We start from the raw sequence: 22,027 nt of genomic DNA on the forward strand, positions 1-22,027 counted from the left end.
AAACAATTTTAATATGTTCCATTCATCTCTCCAGCATACGCCTAGGATAATTATGCAAACAGTCAACAGTCCGGATGAAGGAAGAGTTCGAATCGAGCCGGTAAGCACATCTGAAACCGTCTTTAACAGAAACTATGAATAACAGATTGGGTTGCAAACTTGTTAGTGTCCATCTATCCTGCATGTGATGTAAATTGCATGCTTTCAAATCTTCAAATGGTAGTTTGAGACGTAGTTCAACGTTCCTTGTGGTTTTGGACGTGCCTCCCTTTAGGTTACAGTGATAGGGAAGAGTACTCCTTCAGACAGACACCCTGACGGTCCAGATGCCCCTTCCTCCTCCTCGCATGATCTGCATGACCTGCCCCTGAGTCCCATCAGTGAGGCCTCCAGTGGCTATTTCTCAACTAGCATCTCCACCGCCACCCTTTCGGACGTCTCCGTAGCTTGCGGGGACCTCATACCTACCCCCAATACCCACATCAGTCCTGTAGTGTCCAGACTCGGAAGGGAAAACAGCGATGACTGTCTAGTCAACCCTGTTAATGCCTCTGTTGCTCCTGTAGAAGCTGGGCTGAAATCAGACCCTGTGAACCTCAAAGACACGGAGGGAGCTCGCAGGAACGGCGTCACCAACTCTCAGCACGAAGCACATGTTAGCGCCAACCCGGACGGCCCTTTTTCCCTCCAGAAGGTCAAAGCCAATGAACTCAGGTCGTTTAGTAACATTGTTGGACAGGACAAAGTAGACGATGATAGAAAAGCCACCACAACACAGCAAAGAAACACAGTGGAGAAGCTAGAAATAACATTCGGTGATGTGGAAAAGGACGCAGAACCCAAGGATCTCGCTTGGCTCAAGGTGGGAGGGAGAGTAACTGTTGGGAGCAGCAAGTCTGGAACTGTCCGTTATGTCGGCCCGACCCACTTTTCTGAAGGCGTCTGGGTCGGGGTGGAACTAGATACTTCCTCAGGTTAGTGTTTTCCGAGATTTTGAGATGTTTGCTTGATGAGCAAATCAAGAAACTTGTTCACCTTGTATCTTCTCATCCACTAGGTAAAAATGACGGTTCCATCGAGGGTCACCAATACTTCAGCTGCAACCCTGGTTACGGAGTGCTAGTGCGTCCAGATCGGTTAAGTCAACGGGAACCGACTAAAAGGCAGGCGGAAAATCGCCGAAGTGGAGACTTTACTCAACCAATTAGGGGTGGAGCCAGCACTGCCGTTCAGAAAGGAGATCATCGCAAATCTTGGGCCAGCTAACTCGCCACCAGGAGTTCTCACATTGAGCTCCCCCTTCCAAATCTGAATCTCTGCTTGGGCAGATCCCGTTTCAGACGCCAACTGTTTCACTGAGATTGAACCACAATCTGTCACATCCTGGATGGCTTTACATCAGGTGCTATGCTAATGTGTAGCACGTGGGCGTCGTCTGAATTGTCCAATATCCCTGTTGGAGTTTTGTGGGCTTTTTGAATTGGCTGTAAATGAGTTAATGTAGCTTCTTGTTCTTTGGGGTCAACACATCTTATGGCCTGGTCCTGGTTCTGAACTGATACCTCCCTGCTAGAAATGGGTTTTTAGTTTCCGGAACGTGCCTTTTAAGTCATTTTTTTTGTCACCCCCCTCCCCATTGCTCCTTCGTAACACTAGTTGGGACCTGAAAACAGTAAGAGATTATCTCAGGGATTGGACGGTTATTGGATATATATGTGTTGGAAGACTAGGATGTTTTTTTTAGCTCAAAGCCACTATGAAGAGTGTAGGCATGCATTGCGCCCTAAAACGACGTGCTTCGCCTTGAGCAGGTAGATGATGTCTGTGTTGATGGTGTAAAGTGCTACTGTTACAGTGATCCGAGGACAAAAGATTGAATATTTTATTTGTCTATCAGTATTGTAGGGGGGGACTGCCCACAAGATCCTTCATTGTACGAGGGGTTTGACTAAATTGGCACATTTAGGATTGATCGATTTTAAGATGGCCTGAAATGCATGTATTTCAGAAGGGCTTACATGAAACACTGAAATACAATCTGATAAATTGCGAAACAGTTCAGTCAGCATTTTAGCTGGAAATGAAGTATCGAAACTACTTTGAGGGAAAGTGATTATTTTGTGACGTTTCGCTCAGTTTGTTTGGCTTTTAAACGGCCGTCTTTCAAAAAGAACAATGTAGTAAAGCACATTCCGGTTTCGAATTGAGCTTGGTGTACTTATTGGACCAATGACTGGAAAAACCTGCATTTTTTATTTATTAAAAAGATCATTTTTTTTTTCTTTTTTAGCTTAATAAAAAAGTGTTTCAAAATAGGCACATTTATAAGGGTTTTAATAAAGAGTGCTGTTGCATATCGTGCTCTTAAGTTCACATTACGATGGCGAGAAAAGACGTGTTGTTCCATGCCTTTTATATCCTCTATTTCCGTGGAAGTCCGTGATTTCTGAAATCTAATGCAATATCAAATTATTAAAATATATTTTAATGGTTGTAGGTATGTATATTGATTTTATAAAGTGTAAAAAAAGTCCCATGAATGGAAAATTAATTTGCACATTTGATTTATAGTAGATAGCTTATTGTGCCCAAAGGGTGCTTTTAGGTTTATTGTAAATTAACTTAAACTAACCAATGATCCACTGTACATTGCATTTCACTGGATTTGGTGCTCAAGTCAAAAGCATTTCTAAAGTTCCTAGTTTCATTTCTCCACAATCAAGTTGCCTGACATTTGTGTTTGCCTGTAGTGTAACGTCTTGTTTGGTTGTAAAAACGGTTGAGGTCGTCTTGTTTTTTTTCCATCTTGAGCCTCTTTCATGGAGACAAGAAACACACATGCAGATAGAACGACTTGACCATTGCTGCTGTGTTAAGAGACCCCAGTTGCTTCAGACAGATGTCATCAATGTTGAGTCGTAATCTTTTTTTGGATAGTAGCAATAATGCTTGTGCCACACAATTGTTTTTGTGTCACAAGAGGAAATGAACTCATTTGAGACAATGAGCTGATCCTCTTTCACGGCCCTACATTTCAATCATAGATACTGTACTATACTACTTTTATTTTGTAATCAAGTGCAATTTATTCTTTTTCTTTACTAATCAGTTTATGGACGAAACGATTAAATATGTCCCACATTCAGTCTGGTGAAGGTCACTTTAGCGACACAGAACCAGAGCCATATCAGAGCAACCACACAGTGGCCTTTTGAAGTACGTTCAATCCGTGACTCGCTGACCTAATAAAGGTGTGCAACATAGTGCTATCCTCATGTTTGAAATCCTTTCTATCGAGGGCAGCGGAGGAAAGAGGCTTTGAAGGAAGCGAAGAGCCCCGCTGTTGCTGTTTACACAGATGTCAGATGAAGCTCTTGGCAGGAAGTTGCTGCTCTACTTTTTCGTTTCCTTTATTTTCTTTGCTGAGCAGTGGGTCTCCATCTTTGTTTAGAAACTGCATTTAGTAGCAATGGTCTGTGCCTCATCCCTTGGTTTTCTACATGAACGATGTTCATGTGTTGGTATGGAGAGTTTGGACTCCCAAGTGTACGTGTGTGTTTTGTATATAGTCTCAGCCTTGGGAGTTCAATCGGAGCACAAGGCCGGGTTTGATTAATTTAATTACCTGCAATTTAATGCTGATATCCAAAGAATAATCATGTATAATTCATTTATCATTTCTTTTATATTGACTGTACAATAATCTGGCTGTAAAGAAAAAATAAAAGGTGAACCGATTTACATGTCTTGTTGTGTTTTATAAATATATTTAAATTTCAAATTTGTATTGTGATATTTATATTTTTAAATATAAAAAAATGTTTTTGGTCAATTTTTGTAGTGTAACATTTTCTTACAGCATTTCAAAAATATGGGGAAATTTTGTAAAATAACAGTAAAATAAGTAAACAATATTTTTTAATACAGTTTGAAAATGTACAAAATTGTTCTGGATAAATGTAGACAAAACAGTAAGCAGTGTTTTTTGCTCATTAAGGGTTTATTCTCTAGAATAAAATAAAAACAACGTAAAAACAAACGTTGGAAACAAACAAAAGTGTCCAAACAAAACTTAAAAAAGTAACAAAGCATATGTATTTTATACTACATATTAATTACAGAACAGTCTACTGTCCAAAAAAGGCACTAAATTCAGTAATAAGAGATAAATGATTAGACTATTTCAAGTTAATACAACAGTGATATAGTTTCATTTTTTATACTCATAGAATATATTTATATATATTTTATATATTCACATATTGAACATGGACAGAATAAAAACACAGTCAAACTGTTCCCTCCTTTTAAAGACAAACTTCTGTTCCAATATTCATTTCTATGAACACCACCTCCATGAACAATATTGGGTAACTGGCTGGGCACTTGTACATTATATTGTGCCTCAATACTGTTTCTAAGAAAGTACTCGATGAGGAACTGGTGAAGGTTGGGCTGTCTGTATCCTATAATAAAATATACAAGACTACATGATTGCTGTGCAAGAACATACATATACCGAACAAAATTTCCCACTTATTTTGTTTGGCAAAGCCGGCTGAGGAACACATTTGTGTTTTAGGCAAAGATTTACAAATTGTCTGCTAAATTTAATATTGGCAGATTGCAATACCGGGTACTGTCTGCCTATAATCGTTTTAAAGTTGATGAACTGAGAAACTTTCATTAGGAAGAAATTTCATGGGAAGCAGGACTAAAAGTTTCCATACAGTTTTCTTTCAGTCATGGTCACGTGAATTAGGGAAGACTGGGGTTAGTTGTCACACAAGCTGCGTCAGTAACTGTGCGATTTTGAGACCATAATAGCTTACGTTGGTGTTAAACGTCCAGTTTAAAATTCTTAAATTCAAATACAGACAAAATGACATAGTTGATAAGGCTAGACTGTATAATGAAGGTACATTTTTACCTCCAATTTTTACTTACGGGACCTAATTTTAAAAGATTTTTTTCAAAAAAGAATAGTTTTATGTTTATTTTACACAAGTAATAAATGAAATTTTCTGTTAGACAAAACAATCATTTAATCATTTGTTAAATTTCCATGTTTTTTACAAATAACCCCATCCTAACAAAAACCTGGAGTAAAAAGTGTGATAAATAGCCCAGGCCTTCCCTATTTGATTCTAATAAAAACACATTGTTTTTACAAAAAAAGGCAAAGCTGATAAAGTCTCATTTGACAGATCTGCTTGGCAGAATGTTTCTAAGGCAAGAAACAGTTCTAACTGTTGAATAATAATCTTTCTTAACATACAATTTCCTTATTACATAGATTTTCGCAAGTAGACGAGATATATTTATGTAGATTTGTTGGAACAATGTATTAGAGAATGTAAGCGCTTAAACACATCAATGATAATTCATTTTCACAGAAATTGTGTTGTCAGATTTTACACTTTCTCTTGTAACATATTAACAGGTTCTAAGAAATATTGATAATATGTATTCCGATTTATGTTCTTTGTGAGCTTGAGATCTCACAAACAGACGTTCAGTCCACAAGAATGTGTTGATGAATTTTAAAAATGTTATTTCAGACATTCTAAAAGAAATTTTTTTAAGCAGCGTATATTTCTTTCACAGGTAAATTCGTCTGTCTGAGAGCTACTTTGATTCTAAACAGCTTATTTTCGACTGCAGCGATGTGCATTTAAAATGGAAAGCAGCTTTCTAAAAAGCAAAAAGGAAAGACTTTAAAATCTGTTAGAGGATGTGTGTTTAAAACAAGCACCATATTTCAATTCTGAAGCACAAGAAAAATAACCTAAACTATGCACTTCCTTATGTCTTTGAAACAGTACCAGATAAAAGAAAGAAAATATGCCCAAAGCACCATAAACCCTCCCCTAAAGTGACATATTTAAATGGCAAAGCTAACACAAAATAAGCAATCACATGGGATATTTATTAGAGTGGTTAAATCCACTTTAAGTTTGGAAAAGAATCCTCGTGGAAGGGATGTTCACACCTAACTATCGTCGCTTTCCCAGCGCGAGGCAAACACCAGCAGGTTTTAGTATTGGAACATCATTACCCTGATTGTCAAGTGTTTTCCCGTTCGCTGAGACCAAGAATTTGCCAACGCTACATTTTCCATCCATGAAACACTCCGTTATGTATTTATGTTAAAATAAACTGCTGTTGTCTGATTGCTTTTAAGGGCGCCTGCAGAAAAGCCGATACTCTAGTCTGCTAATGCTGAAGTATAATGGCACAATATTCACGAGTAGAGTTTTCAGTCGTCCCTCCACGGAGATGCACAGTCGTGTTGCGGCAAGAACATATACATGCCGCGTATGTCAGTGCTTAAAAGTGCAGTGTGTGTGATTGCTGAAGCCAGCAGGCTGTCATACTGCAGAAACAGTCCTTTACAACTTGTATGGCGACAAACAGGGTCCAAAATTAACTTGCCAGTAGTGAGTGAATTTAAAATGTTTTACTGCCTGTTACTATTTTTAGTTTATTTTTACTACATAACATTTGCGATAGAGTGAGAGTTCACCCAAAAATGAAACTTCTGTCACCATTTACACATTCTTTGAAGAATGTTGGTAACCGAACAACGGTAGTCCCCATTCATTGGTTTTGTGTCCGTAGTATTCAAGCTGTTCAGTTACCAACATTCTTCAAAATATCGTCTTTCGATGTCTGCAGAATAAAGAAAGTTATACAGGATGTAATGACAAGAGGGCGAGTACACGATGACAACCTTTTTGGGTGAGCTTTTCCTTTAATAGAACTCTTTATTTCATGTATTGAGCTTACTCGAATTTCCATACATAATTACAGTTCAATCGAGTCGAAACAAACTTCAATACGCATCTTAAGCTGCAATCTTTAACGTGAGCCTCTCTGTCGCCATCTGTGTTCAAAACATTCAATTGCAGGTAACTTTACATTTACCATTACGTGATAAATCAATATGTCAAGGTATGAATGAATATTATAAGCCTAACGCTGCGAATTGGGGCTAGGATAATGAGTGACTTCAGATATTTTAAATACTTGCTTAAAGAGTAAATCATTTGTGATTTATAAGGTCCAACTTTGGTTTAAGGAGTGTCCAACAACAAGTTTACGTACATACACGGTGTAAAAAACTTTTATTTTCTAATAATAGGCAGTTCTTGACTGACCCTCGAATGATTCGTTCGACGATTCATCCGTCTAATCCCCTCCTTTCTGTCATCCTACTCTGCTCTGATTGGTCAGATGTTCTAGTCTGCTGTGATTGGTCTACCGCGTACAGTGTCGCAAATTGAACCTAGTCGGGCATTACAAGGAGTGACGCAAATCCGACTCGGAACTAAATTATAACGTCAGGCGATTCGTTCATTTTTCCCCAAGCCAATTACTTTGTTATTCGTTTATTTTCGGCTTTTTTCTATTTGTAATTGATGTTTAACTGCATCGCTTCTGTGCGAGAGTTGGACTATCATTTTTAAACTACATTTTTATGGCAGAGTTAGCAGCGATTGGTAACTTTTGTTTGATTTATTTTGCACAGCAAAACTCAAGTTGACCGTTAATTTTGGACCCTGAAACTTGAAATGAATTTCAGCAAATGCAGGCGTGCATCGACTGTATATCAAAAAGAAATAAGTTAACAAGTGAGAGAGAATACGCTTCCCAACACACTTTCCCTGGAGAGAGCGAGAGGACAGTAAACAGTTAATATGATCCTGACCTCTTATATCCTGCAAAGAAGACTTCCTGAAAGACCAAAAAAGAGGTGAAATTCATTATCTGAGTGTGAAATGACAGCTGATATGTTCTACGAACTGAGTTTTTAGTGAACGTGTCATAAACCTGCTGCATTTAGGAGAGCTGTTAGAATGAAAACACTATTGAGGCGTCACATGTACGAGGGAGCTGGAAGAGGGGAATGTTGGGTTAACAGTCTTTACAACCTCTGCATTTCACTTTGGTCACCCGTGACCTGGCCATAATCCTCTGTGATCACAGTTCACGCAACTGTTTTTAATCTCGTAACCCCACATTTCTCCTTCGGCTTCCTTTACGCGTGGCACCCGTGAGGGAAAATTCTCATTCGTCATCCAGCACCTCTGTTTTAATGTCGCCTGTGGCTCCGCCCTGCCTCGCCAGCGCCAGGATGCTGTGATTGACAGCGGCCATCTCCACAGCCAAAGCTATAGGGTCTTGGTGTTCACCTGGGCCGGCGGTGTCATCCTAGAGGGAAGTAGAGAAACGGACTTGTTCGATTGGAGCTCACCTGTCTCAGCCAATTCTTAGCCAATCAGACGAGACATTGTGTCCCCCCAGTTTTAAAAGGATGTGGTGTGCTGTCACGACCCACAAAGGTAAACTAAGATTTTCTGTAAAAATAAAAGAAAGCTCTAAATGCAAAATCATTTTTTGCATCATTAAACAAATGGATCAGGCAATGTGCAGTGATGCGTGTGAATTCCTGCTTTTTTCACAGTGTCAGTGGAAACAGGAAATAACCTTGTCACTGTGTAACATCTCAGGTAAAAAACAGATTTAAAGTGTGATGAAAACGCACAAACACACACTGATCACGTGTTTATGTTGCCAATTTTGTGTGTCTGCATACCAGAGTGGGTGATGACAGGTCACCTCTGCAGGAAGCACTGCTCTCTTTAAAACAAAAGATGACATCACAGCTCTGTAATCATTTGTGTTTGCAGTCATTTGTGTTAAGATTCAACCAAACCAGCTGAAAACATCACTTTATTTATTTCTGGAAAATGTTTTATATAAACTACTGTAAAAAAGTTGAACAGTAACTTCATTAAAATGCTTCTAAAGAATGTAAAGCTGTCCGAGTTGTTTGGTTTTCTGTTTCAGTGTGTTTGATTATTTCCTTCTGTCCACCTGTGGTCTAATTAATGAACTCATTACTTCATCATTTGGTCATCTATTTATGTAAAGTTGGGTTTCAAAATGAGAAATATATCATGTTTTTTTATGATGTTATCATGTTTTTATTGTGTGTTAGCAGTATGTTTTTGTTATGATGGCTTGAATCAAAACAAACCAACTGCAGTTTGATGGATATTAATTGGAATGCACAATAAAAAAACATGATTTTTAGAACCAAACTCTTCATATTTTCCTTGTGTGCCTGACTTCCTGTTTAACGTCAACTTTGTCAGTGAGTCTGGATTAAACACTACCGTAGTGATGCAACACGTCACAGAAGGTAGGTGTTTAGAATGATTTTTGTACACCAAAATAAAATTATGATTATTTTATTACAAAACAATAACAAAATCTGGATGATTTAGATCAAATAATGAATTCAAATATATGAATAGATGAAGGTACAGCTTCAATACGGTTTAAAAAGCATCCCAGAGTGAGACCTCGAGAAGCTGCGTGATAAATGCTAAAATATAATCGTTTTAATGATTTTTTTAAGTCGCAACATAATCCATGTGGTTAGACATTTGATGTTTTCATGAGTTTACCATTATTCTTAATGTGGACAAATTATATACAGAAGGAGTAAATGAGCCTAAACCTTTACACTGTGATTATACAGTATATAGGTAGTTGACAAATATTCTGTACATGTGTCCTATGGTGACATGGAAAAAACTGTTAAAAACAACAAAAACTAAATAAAATAAAAACAATGTATGAATATTTATTTGTATAATTTAAAATAGCACAAGAGAGAATTCTCCTCATTGTTTGTTTTAAAAAAAAAATGCTGTCAGACCATACATCACATTTACGGTTTATTTGTCAACCACCCATATAAATTCAAATATACAAGAAGTTTTGTTTATATAAACAAAGCCATCCTACAAGTTTCCATAATAAAGCTAAACACGGTCCTTACCATTCCCAAAACCTGGTCAGCAGCGACCTGCTCGCCGTAGTCATTGCCATCAATCTCATCGCTGTTGGAATGACCTCCTGGGCTCTGGACATCAATCCCATGACTTTCCAGGATTGCTGCTTCTTCGAAAAAAACAGACCTCGCCATAACATATCTGAGCTCATGCACGACATGTGGAACTGAGCTTCCTGAAATATTTCTGATGAATGTACATGATGCATCCAATGAGAATGCGATGGAAATGATGATATCACACATGTTCAAAATGCATTGTACTTTGAGCTTTGTGTCCCCAGAGGGCTTCAACATTACCTATGTTGGCTCTTCTCTTGATTTCCTTCCGTCTGTTGGCAAACCAGTTGTAAACTTTCAGTGACGTGACCCGCTCGAGATCTGAAAGCTTTTTCCCTTAATCAAATAAAAGTGCAAGGCATCAATACCGTCTGGGGCCGCCATCACAGTCGTTTATACAAGCATTCTTTATGTTTATAGGAATTGTGTTATAAATTACCTGGTTTTTGTATAACTGCATTGCAGGCGTTGGCAATTTCTTCTCGTTTGGCTTCATCGGGATACTGGTTGTCGTTGAAATAACTGGAGCAAAAAAGATTGTGAGACAGATGATGTGTTAGATGACATAAAATCTAAATTATTGCTATTTATCTATATTTAACCAGTAAAACAAAAATGACACACAAAACTATTCATGAAACAGCAAAAATGTCAAAAATAAATGTCAAATCACAGTTTTACTCTTATTACACAAACTTGTAAAATGTATGACAGCTTGCCCCGATCACACATTATGAAAAATGTCTTATATAAAGCTACAACATTTAAACATCAACCCTGCTACCGTTCTCAATACATAACTAAAATCCACAGAAACTGACTTCAAAAAATCACAAATGCTAGAAAAGATAGTTACCGGTCTTGACCATTCAAACTATTAATCAGCCCTTCCCATGAGCCCTCATCTCTCTCTCACCTCTCCATCACCGCCAGACATTCTTTCCTCCATGTGAAGCGACTGCCGCGTCTCAGGCGAAAGCTGCCCTGCGTGCTGCTGATAGGAGGGGGAGTTTGACGCCACTCCACCACATCCTCCAGGGCCATTGGGGTGGGCCGCATCGCTAATGTTGCACCTGAGACGTAAACATATCACATGAGGTGTCATAAAGTTAAAGATTTTCTGACTGGCAATTCACTGCATCAGGAAAAAAATGATGATGAGAAAATGAGAAAAGCGACCTTCTAATCTATTCACTGAACATCTGATATCTTACATCACATCTGACTGCATGAAGCTAGTGGAGTATTATCTGAGTCGACCGGCGCTCCGAAGATCTCTTCACTGTTCTTAAACTAATATAGGCCAACATGAATATACTATTTGCTAATGATTTATTTATCCTCATGTTATTTAAAACTTATTTTTTTCTGCAGAACGCAAAAGAAGATATTTCGAGAAATGTCTCAGTGGTTTTGTGTCAATACAATGGAAGTCAATGTTGTTAGGTTACCAACATTTAAAATAAAATTGTGTTCGGCTGAAGAAAAAGTCTTTGGAATGAGTAAACCATCAAATAAGCTAATGAAAGAATCACATCACTTATATTTTATATGAATATGAATGTGAAATAATGTAAGCGTAAGTAAATAAGGACAGAGTTTGATTTTGGGTGAACTGTCAGACTGTATAAAACATGGACGTGATGTCACCCGTAAGTTTGTGAAGTGCAATTTTGAAGCCTAAAGTAGGCGGAGCTTGTTGTCGCCATCTTGGCAGCGCGTCACTCCCGGATGATAAAAAAGGTCAAAAAGGGACGTGGGTAGAGTTGAGGTGCCTGGTTGGTAACACACTAGTCACTCATGTGGTACCGCCCTTCATTTTAAGGAGTACTATTATTTAAACGGATGAGTTATGAAAGATTCACCCCCTGAAAAATTAGCTTTATAGACCAAAATCATTTTTTGTACCAGGCTGTAAACATGTTTTACTCTGCTATAAAGTTGAGCATTAAATCATGGGGCTCAATGAGATTCTGCTCTGTTTTGGAGCCAGTCTCTAGTGGCCAGTCAATGTATTGCAGTTTATGTCACTTAGTTTCACGAGAGAGACCGGAAGGTTGCCGCTCGGCAAAAAGAGTAGTACCGGGTGTAGTTTTCTCCAGTTGGTACCAGCGGTAGAAAGCTCTTTTCTTCTGCTCACTGAGGTCTGAACCCTGCTGAAGCAGCCAATGAGAGATCCGGCTTTGACTTATACCTGAAGAGATTGACAAACAGCATATAAAGGCAAAATAAGATTTAAATAAAAATTAATGTTGTTTTCTAAAGCCTCTTAACAAATTTCTTAACCGTAATGCGGTTATAAAGCTGACATTTCTGTATAAATGTTACAAAAATATAGCACTACGAGTCAATTATTATTATTTTAAGCATTTCAAGTGTCACACCATCTAGCCCTTGACATTACAGATTTTTTTCCTTTCATTTGGAGGACAAAACTGTTTTCTAACCTGTAACTTGGGCAACTACAGCCTGTGATATTCGCCGGTTCCCCAAGAAAGCTTTAATCTCTTCTTTAATTATAGCACTGTCCATTCTACAAACAAGAGAGAGAGAGAGAGAGAGAGAGAGAGAGAGAGAGATTGGGTGGCGTACAACTAAGCACATGTAATGAAAAACAACAGCCGAACGGCGCTCTCGTAGCCAAGTGTTTCTCACTGACCTCATAAGCTCCTCGACTTTGTCATCGATGTCCACCTCCTCATCAGTGTGCTCGAACCCGTGGGCCCGTGTGGAGGAGTTACTTACTGCGTAACGGGGCGGAGACAGCTTCCCATTGGGCATAGCAGCGAGGACGTCCCGTCCGTTTTGGACCATAGACACTACTACCTGCATCGGAGTGGGGACCGCCGGGGGCGGAGAGGTGTCGTAGCTGTTGCTAGGGGAGGGGGAGAGGCCGCTACCACGGTAACCGGTCTGTGTGGCCGTAGAGGTCGTTGAAGAAGAGGCTGTGAGGTTGTTAGAGGAGGTAGTGCAGGAGTTGGAAGAGGTGGTGGCGTTGCTACCGTTGCTGGCGACGGCCCCTGCCCCGTTTCCGCCATTGGCGTGCCGATGGCCGAACTTCTCGACGTGCTCACGGTCCAGCCGGTCGAGAGTGTCTATGGCGTGCAAGATCTCTTGCTTCATCATGCCACTCCTGCGCAGACGCTGCAGCAAGTCAATCTGCTCGATGGTAAAGCGAGGCTCATCTGTATAATGGGACATTCTGCAGGGAGAGAGAGAGAGAAAAGAGAGTGCTACGGCATTAAAGAATTGATATCAGAGAAATAAAACTTAAATCCGCGTTGATAATACATGGCATGCACGGTGAACAATATCATCCGCCGTGAGGATGCGATTAAAAGGAACGTTTGAATCCCAGCTGCGGGGTTGCGGCCGGGGCGGCACGTGCCGGAGCTGCAAGTAAGGCATGATTTTCCCAAGAAAACCTCAAAGTCGCAGCACTTTTATCATCCAATCGTTGCAAGGGAAGTGCGTCTGAGGTCAAAAAAGACACCGCATGCATTACCACAGAATTTTTAATAGACTTTAAACAGAAGAGAGCCGGGACACGTGAGGAGGGGGGAAGGAGGTTAACTTTAGGGAAAACTGCCAAGAAAAATTCCATCCGAGGCGGCCAACCTACTTTTAGTGAAGAAGCTGAGAATGAATCACTCAGTTCTGTCTGAGAATAGTTCCTTTAATGCCAAGACGTTACACAAACACACACACACATATACTCACTAATTCAGAATTGTTCAAGTACACTGTACACAACTCAGCCAGCCAACGCCTGAATAAAGCTACAACGTATTCCATCACAAAAAAAAACCACAAATGCACACACATGCTAGACATTCAAATAGTTAAAGATTCTTGCCCAACATGTTCATGCAATATGCACTCCATATGGAACACAATAATGCAGTCAAGCTGTAAAGACTTCATATAAGGGGAAAAATTCTTCGCCACGTCTATTCCATTTGCATCATATCATAGCTCAAAAACATTAGGGCTGTTTACATAAAGTTTTCCTGATCACTCCCCCGTCTGCCATTGGTCATCAAACAGATAGTCCCGGCTAAAACGCACACTATTGATTTAGCCAGTGTTGCAATGGACTTGTGGTTTCAATGCGCAAGTTTTACTCCAATTTTTATTTAAAAGAATCATCCTAAATGGCATCGTTTTAGTTCTGCATTTTAAACGGGGACAGAAGAAAGCATTTATAAACGTCATTTCAGTTTTAACCACATAAAGAATTCAATTTCCCTGCAACACGCTCTTCAGGAATCAATTCTTCTGGTAATCATGTCAGCTTTTGTCTCCGTGTGCGTGCATCGCATAAAATGCAGAAAAAGATTTCTGCTCACTCAGGCACCCTTAAAAAGCTTCAAGAGCTTTAATTGCTGTATCTCAGAGACATCAGATATAGCAAAGCAGCAAAAACAACAATAAAGCCTTGAGAATTAGCTAAAAAAATTGCCTCATGCTGCGAAAGTGTGTATAAAGCATTTGTGCAGGTTTGACCATACACCATATTTGTACTATGTGTGCATTAGCACAATAAGAAGACAGTAAAAAAAACAGAAACAACAAAATAAGTCATAAAAACAATTATCTACTGTCCCCGGGTTGCATGCACCACACGATAATTATCTGACACGAAGCGGTGTTTGGTATTTGAACGATGCCATTTCGGTCTTTGCTGCTATTTCTAACATGCCTGCTCTTGAAAATGGAAATACAAAATCTCAACAGATCCTGCCAGTGAAGACATCATACAACAAATATGGTTCAGAAATACAGCCAATTCAAATAACACAATATCCTACCTCATAAACATCAGTAACGCAGACATTTTAAAGGGATAGGTTACCTAAAATGAATATACTGTCATCATTTACTCACCCTCAGATTGTTCCAGGCCTGTATACATTTTTTTGTGCTGCTTAACACATAGGAAGATATTTGGAAGAATGTAGGTAACCATCACCTATTTACTCCAATGGTATTTATTTTCCCTACTATGGCAGTAAATGGGGGATGAGATCTGTTTGGTTACTGACATTCTTCCAAATATCTCCCTTTGTGTTTAGCAGAACAAAGATATTTATACAGGCTTTGAACAATCTGAGGGTGAGTAAATGAAAAATGTTCATGTTTGGGTGAACTATACCTTTAAATCACTAGAAACTCAACCACAAGCATGCAAAACCGCTTCCGTCACTTGGAAATCTTGGTTAACTGGTCTGCTACTGTTAAACTATGCAATATCAAATACAGAAACTCATTTAATATATTAAACTGAGTGGTTAGTAATGCAAATTTCATCACTAGTTTTATCAACAACAACCAAGAAAGAAAGCTACAATGTCAAGCATTCAATTAAAAGCGTCTGATTTGTATGTCACAATATGTTTATTGAAGTGTTTTCTTTGCATATTCGTAGTTTTTCTGTTAGATGGACTGTGGAGGTCACAGAAGCATCATTAGAATAGAGATGATAGTGTCTCACTCCATCGAGCTGCAGTATTTTGGAAACTCATATGTTTTGCAGAAGCTGAAGATCAAAGTTGGTTTCGTCCATATGGGTCTGGTTCTCTTCATCAGTCAGGCATCCTAACTCTTCCTGCGGTCGCAAAACCCTGAATACTTTAAAAAGGCCCATTTGTTTCGTATGTAAATAGTGGTCATCTTTAAAATATCAGTTTACTTCTTCTAAACAAGTGGGGATTATTAAGACCATCTTGCCCGGTGATCAATGAGGAACCAGATACCCGACGTCTGTACCACCCGATGCCCACAGTACAGACCTTCATATGCATTCATTAAATGAAGATGACAAACACAGAAACAGCCACAACCACAAGTTAGAATAAACTCAACTTTGACAAAACTTTGTTGTATATACAAGACTGGAGGTATCCAAACGTAACTCTAATAATTTAACCTTAAGTCACATTTAGTTCATTCATCCTAAACTTTATACTCTATCCCCAACTGACACGTCTCTAGGTTCCTGTCAACTCTAATAATAGTTACAATATTATTATCAATATTAATAATTGTTAAATCATGCGAGGTGCGACGAAACAACTATTCGTTTAACCACTACCAACAGTCCCAGTTGTTGCACAGTTGCATGCATGCATTTCTTTTCTAAACCCCTATCCCGCCCAAGTATTCAGGCAGATGAGACTTGCATGCGAACCAACAGTCGAACCGAGCTCATTCTAACCCGAAGTGTCACATGCATGTGCACGCATGTCTCACGTCTCAGACCGAATGAGATAAATTACGCCTTTCTTGTAATTCTGCATCTGAGACTTACCTGATTCTGCGCGTGCGGGGCCTCCGTGCACCGCAGCATTTATTCAACTAAACTGACAGTGTTCGCGTCTCGCAGCTGTTCCCTTCAATCCCCGCCACCAGAAATGAAGCAGCGAAACAGGACGATGTCAGACTCGACCGCTACCTTGCCCTAATTTGATTTCATTTCAGGGCAAAAACTGATTCGCCTTTGTCTGACTGACAGAAGCCATATTGATATTAACAGTAAGCGCTGTTGCGGTTTCATGGGAGTTGTAGTTCCCTGCGGCGGGCGGGACAGCGGGACTCAACGGGAGCTCGCGGAATAATGAACTACAACTCCAGTGGAATATGGAACAGTTTCATCCTCGGTCGTTTTTCGCCAACTGCTGCACGGACAAAAATATAATTTCTGACTTTTGCTATTCGCTGCTTACGTTTTTCCATTCGCCGTAACCGAAAGGGGGCGAATTTAGCCTATTTCTTTACAGGTAAATGCAGAATTAAAACAAGAAGTTTGTTTTATTATTTTAAGTCCAGTTTTATAACTAAAAACACTTTGTGAAACGATGCAAACTCTCGGTTTTAATTGGTTAATGTATTAAGGGTGAATTCAAACAAGTTTAGCAAAAGCTATGTTTGAAAGCACTGGTTTCCAATTTAAGTTGCAAGCTTAACACCTGCCCTGTGTGTCTTCTTGGATCTTGGCTCCATCCAGTGGACATTTAAGGCAAACACCAGTTGCTCTTATGTCAAATTTAACCTTGCAAAAATACTGTAGTACAGCACATACTATAAATAATAGTTATTATCAATACCTTAAAATTATAGTACGTTCAGACGGGATGGCCTGCAAATGTCGTATAGTCTTTTAAAATCTGAATCTCTTATGATAAATAAATAGGTTAAAAAAGGTTTTTATATATAACGAAAACAAATACAACCTTTGATAGTTTTGTTACTATGGTAGCGACTTCATCTACATAATTATAGGCTGCTGTCTATAAATACACTGGATTACCTGCCTATTTGCGCAAATGACAGAAAGTATAATGGTTTGGTTTACTGACTTGCCCTGTGCATTGCTGAATGCAGAAACCTATGTGTATTATAGCCTATATAGTGTTTATAATGTTTATATAGGCTTGTATATAATAATATAAAGGATTATCATGACATACGCTGCGACATGGTTGTTGTCACCAACCTATAGAAATTCACTTACCTGCAGCTCAGATTAACAGATGAAAGAAAACTCAATCGTCCACTTTCAGAATTATTGATTTGCACATCAGTGATCATCTCGAATGTGTCCTTTCGCCTTACCTTTCCATTGTGACCATACAGTGTGAATACACAAGTGAATAAAATGACACATACATTGGTGGAGCAAAACATTAGACATGACACGAAAACATTCGCATGATTTCCAAGTAAAACTGGCAACGCATATTTTAATTCATCATGCATTACAACTCAACACACAACCATCCATCTCAGAACAAAGTACGCAGGATTCAAAGTTCTTTATACAAAGTGTTCAAGAAAATGATGTCCTGCATCATACCCATTTTGGCATTGTTTCAAAGCAATCTTGCTCATTTCTCTCTCCTAATTATGTCAGAATCCTCCGTTTCATGTGCGATACCTGATAAACACTTCAAGGAATCAATAGGCTCTTGAGCCATGAATTCTCTACAGCTGTTTGACACTCACGAGTATCTGGATTATCTGCAGTATTGACGTCAATTACCGATGGAACGTAAGGGTGTCTATCTCTCATAATAGTCATACTTCATGCACCAATATCTAAATACCTGCACAGTGATAAGGACTGTATGCTACTGGAAAATGTAATTTGCATCACCTTATCACTTAGGCCTTTATCATTCAGCAGACCAACCAAAAAAATGGTGATAAGACAGAAGCGAGGCATCCAAAGACAGGAGTATATAAAAGAGTCAAAAAGAGTATGCGAGAGGGCCAAAACAGAACCAACTAATGCACATTTTTCATTTCAATTGTTTTCCTCAAATTGCTACGCAGTACATATAATTGAAAATGTATTCAGTTCGATTTTCCCTCAGACCTTAGTGGGATATCCGGCATTGTGACATATTGTGTTTACATATATCATTTGATGGAGTGAAAAATATTCCCTCGTCCTGTTATAAAGTGCTCATTTGGAAATCATAAATCCTCCATTCGCCAAAACATCTTTCAATAGAGTTCGAATCAAAGGATGGTGCAGCTTTCCCTTCGCCTTAAAAACATACCTGAGCTTCAGTTTTCCATTATCTCACCTTGAGAGCAGCAACGGATAATGAATATATCATCAACTTACACGTATAATAAACTACATATACAGGCCTTCTCCTAAAGAGGTCATTATAGATCAACTATGAACAGTGCAATCTGAAGTGTCATAAAGTGTTTGTTTGTGACAAAGTTCATATTTATCTCTCCACGCTAGTCTCTGCAAGCCTATTATTCATTATGCCCAAGGCTCCCACTCCTCCGGAGAATCCATTGTGCCTATGAGTCGACTTGCATGGCCGGGGATGTCCGTTGGCCGTCTCGGACAACTGTTTCTGCATGATCGCCAGGTTCACCTTGTTAGCCGCCAGAAAGTCTCTCATGGAGATCATTTCTCCAGACAGCCTGCGACCGTCCGTCTCGCTGTCATTCACCGCATCCGTGTCTATAGAAATGTTGCGGGCACGTGTCCTGTGATGCCCAGGCATGACAGCGTTCCGGCGGGGCCGGAGGGACCTTCCGTGGCAGTGGCGACATGGAATCTCAAGCTTTTTTAAGAGCCAGTTGAGCACCTGCTTGATGACAATGGAGATGACATTGAAAAGCGAGTAAATGCAGCAAACGCCCATCAATATCAAGATGAAATTGCCGATACGGTAGAAGGCCTGGTTCTCGTAGCTGGCCCTCTGACTGCTAACCATATCTCCGAACCCAATGGTGCTGAACGCCACGAAGCAGAAGTAAAGCGAATCTAAATAAGCCCATCCCTCAATGGAAGAGTACATAGCTGAAGCACAACAAGAGACGATTATTGCTGCTACGCAAAGAATCAGCATCACACAATACACCGACGGCTTCCATCCCGCCAGACTGTCCTCGCGGCTCAGTCTCACGTTGCGCGAGCCCTGTCTGCTGTCGTGAGGCAAAACTCCCTTGCGTCGACGTTGGACTTCGTGGCAGAACTTGAGGATGATAGCCAGGACTGTTATTATCCTCTCCAAGAAAAGGTTGAAGAATAAAATGGTGGCTGCGCAGCCGATGAGACCGTAAAAGATGAGGAAGATTTTGCCACCGACCGTGGCGGGTGTCGTCATTCCAAAACCTGGAAGAAGGAGAAAAGAGTTTTGGGTCACGAATAACATCGGGTTCATGGCAGTATCACAGAGTGTAAACAAAAATTTATTCCAGTTGAACTACAACTTGTTGCTGCTCGTGATCTTTTCACGCTCATTGAAATGCAAATACCAAGTGTGTTTCATTATTATTCTCATCAATGTATTTCTCTTCACATAAAAGCCGCCATTGAGGAGGACAAAGACAAGAGCATATTCACCTTCTCAGAACAGATGTGTTGCCGAGGGAGATTTCATAAGGTCTTTCATTGTGTTAGTAATTGAGTCGTAGAAAAAAATCAAACAAAGCACCAATATTGAGGACTTCATATACCAAATAAAAAGATGGACAGTATACAGCAAGCTACAGTTATTTTTGAAATGCGATCTTGAATGGCTAACAGGCGTGGGTTTGTAAGGTTGTGGGTTGCAAACCCTTTGGGAAATTTTCTTGGACTTAGTGAGGAATAAAACCAGAAGAAATTGGAACATTGTGCAAATACATCTTTCATTGCATAACCTGGAGCGTTCAATGTGGATTTACTGAATTTTCATTAAGTCCCAGGGCTAATCTCGGTGGTGTCTGTTTTGACAATTTAATTGTTAAGCATACAAAATAAAATGTGTTGTCTTGTAATTTAATATGAACAGAGAGAAAGCTTTCTGTCTGGAGGTGGTTATATACTTACTGAACATTTGAACCTTGTGTTAACATCAGCAAAGAACATACTGTATAGCCTAAATGCAATTATTTCTAATTCGTTTACAAGCATCCTTGCCAAATAATTACATTATGTACATTACGTTCATTTGTAAAATTTCTGACAGTCAATAATACTGTAATTAACACATTGACGTATATAATGTCTAAGAAAATATATTTTAGATGGTTTATTTTCCTACTAAAAATTCTGTATTGGCACGCACGAATCTGCAAAACAAGCTAGCAAATATCTTCCATTACTGCCCAGGCAGAAAAATACAGAACTGTTGGAGTGACAACATGTCAAATCACAATAGTGGGGCATGTTGTCACACTATAAGCTGCCACTAACTTTAAACAGTACACCAAAAATGTCATGCATCAACAACATCAATGCAAACCCCTACTTTGCCAAAAACCTTTTAACCCTTGTCTTTTAACTGTCAGTATGTTATGGTATGTCCACTTTAAAAATAAGAGGATTTTTGCTTCACATGTTCACAATGGCATTTAATCTGATTTAAAAGTGTTTAACTACCTTATTTGAAGCCAAGAGACAAAATAGCTGTAAGAGAAAACCAATCCAAGGAATACATCTTTGACTTAAACCTTTTATAAACCTCTGTGACAACTTGCCCCTGTCTCCCCAATACCCCAATGATCGTCATAGATCTATAATTTATTTTATTAACTGCGTTAGCAAATGTTAAGTGACATATAGATTTACACCATACATTTGTGAAAAGTTCTTTGATAATACGTCGATAATAAGTGACAGGTTTCATGTGTTTCTTTCCTCCTCACCTATGGTGGAAACAACTGTGCCGACGAAATAAAACGCCCCGGTAAAATCCCAGCGAGGTCTGAGGGTGTCCACCCGTATACCTGCCATGTTCGCCTCCTCGTAATATCTCAAGAACTTCTCCAAATCACTTCTGTTGAGGTTGTACTTTTGGCTGAAGAGCTCAAACCTCTGAGCCCATCTTTCCTTGGCTTGTTTCTCCATTGGACGCTCCAGTGCTGAAAACACAGCGGCTCCACACAGCAGGTACAGGACGATGAACAGCATCAGCATTATAAACCTGGCATTATCTTCATTCACGGGACCAAAGCCACAGCAGCAAGAGCCTTTACATGCCATTATTTGACTGCAGTTGGACAGGACCGAAAATAAAGTCTCCGCATCTTACATTTAACTGCGTTGGGCATGCACATGTAGAAAACTTCCTCGATTTCCATTATTCTTGGAATGCATGTACACAAAATGCGCTGTACATGAGCAATGCTGAGGGATGCTCATACCATCCTTTGAGAATTGTTTTTCGCCAATTTAAAATCCTCACAGATGAGATGGTGGGTGGATCTGTTAGTTCAGCTCATCTCCGCTGGGATTCGCCGACTCGCCCGGTTGCGCCTGGATTCAGAACTCCCGGTCCACTTCATCTGGTACATCCTTCAGGTGGCTGCGTGCGCGTGGATGCAAGGCGACTGAAAAGCATGCGATATATAAATAATGCATAGGAAAGAAACGCATTGCATTTGTGCTCGAGATAAAACAAGTTTAGTACGCGTTTGCATTGAGTTTATGGAGGCAAAACTTAACGTTAAACAGCTGGAAGAACTCTCTGGAGATGTTCACTCCACCGCGCTTCATGTTCATAGAGAAACACAAGGAAAGTATAAATTGCCGTCGTTTCTTTACAATCCTCATGCATGCAAACCGCGATGTTTTAGTTGCAGGCG

At 39.5% G+C, this 22,027-nt stretch overlaps 3 protein-coding genes across 15 annotated transcripts in view; 1 reads left to right on the top strand and 2 right to left on the bottom strand.

The window, feature by feature from the left end:
* kif13ba (kinesin family member 13Ba) overlaps positions 1 to 3,738 on the top strand; it is a 37,882-nt gene extending 34,144 nt beyond the window's left edge. For all 5 annotated transcript variants that reach the window (XM_056767295.1, XM_056767298.1, XM_056767296.1 and 2 more), the window contains exons 38-40: positions 35 to 100; positions 275 to 974; positions 1,058 to 3,738. In XM_056767295.1, coding sequence (XP_056623273.1) covers positions 35 to 100; positions 275 to 974; positions 1,058 to 1,266 — 975 coding nt within the window. In that variant the 3' untranslated portion in view covers positions 1,267 to 3,738. The remainder of the gene's footprint in view (positions 1 to 34; positions 101 to 274; positions 975 to 1,057) is intronic.
* Positions 3,739 to 3,998: 260 nt separating this feature from the next.
* On the bottom strand, positions 3,999 to 16,431 carry hmbox1a (homeobox containing 1a). Of its 9 annotated transcripts, none has more exons than XM_056768447.1 (9): positions 16,236 to 16,431; positions 12,585 to 13,127; positions 12,373 to 12,458; positions 12,009 to 12,119; positions 10,842 to 10,998; positions 10,365 to 10,447; positions 10,166 to 10,261; positions 9,854 to 9,969; positions 3,999 to 8,214 (listed from the first exon to the last, which is right to left on the bottom strand). In XM_056768447.1, the coding sequence occupies exons 2-9, from the start codon at positions 13,124 to 13,126 to the stop codon at positions 8,071 to 8,073; spliced, it is 1,335 nt and encodes a 444-aa protein (XP_056624425.1). In that variant the 5' UTR covers position 13,127; positions 16,236 to 16,431; the 3' UTR covers positions 3,999 to 8,070. The 9 variants fall into 9 exon arrangements, with proteins under 9 accessions (XP_056624425.1, XP_056624423.1, XP_056624422.1 ...); XM_056768445.1 differs by having other exon boundaries at positions 9,854 to 9,972; XM_056768444.1 differs by having other exon boundaries at positions 9,854 to 9,975.
* Positions 16,432 to 17,789: 1,358 nt separating this feature from the next.
* Positions 17,790 to 22,027, bottom strand: kcnk13a (potassium channel, subfamily K, member 13a). Its single transcript, XM_056768266.1, has 2 exons — positions 21,089 to 22,027; positions 17,790 to 19,571 (listed from the first exon to the last, which is right to left on the bottom strand). The coding sequence occupies exons 1-2, from the start codon at positions 21,423 to 21,425 to the stop codon at positions 18,670 to 18,672; spliced, it is 1,239 nt and encodes a 412-aa protein (XP_056624244.1). The 5' UTR covers positions 21,426 to 22,027; the 3' UTR covers positions 17,790 to 18,669.

Source organism: Triplophysa dalaica, chromosome 15, assembly GCF_015846415.1.
Source record: "Triplophysa dalaica isolate WHDGS20190420 chromosome 15, ASM1584641v1, whole genome shotgun sequence".
In the NCBI taxonomy this organism is placed as follows: domain Eukaryota; kingdom Metazoa; phylum Chordata; class Actinopteri; order Cypriniformes; family Nemacheilidae; genus Triplophysa; species Triplophysa dalaica.

Excerpts from the sequence above, each read along its gene's own strand:
- hmbox1a (XM_056768438.1), bottom strand. The coding sequence starts at position 13,126 with ATGTCCCATTATACAGATGAGCCTCGCTTTACCATCGAGCAGATTGAC. Across the intron at positions 10,448-10,841 it reads TGTCTGGCGGTGATGGAGAG|TTATTTCAACGACAACCAGT; the intron begins GTGAGAGAGAGA and ends TTTTTGCTCCAG. Across the intron at positions 9,976-10,165 it reads CAAGAGAAGAGCCAACATAG|AAGCAGCAATCCTGGAAAGT; the intron begins GTAATGTTGAAG and ends TTTTTTTCGAAG.
- kcnk13a (XM_056768266.1), bottom strand. The coding sequence starts at position 21,425 with ATGGCATGTAAAGGCTCTTGCTGCTGTGGCTTTGGTCCCGTGAATGAA. Across the intron at positions 19,572-21,088 it reads CACAGTTGTTTCCACCATAG|GTTTTGGAATGACGACACCC; the intron begins GTGAGGAGGAAA and ends TCCTTCTTCCAG.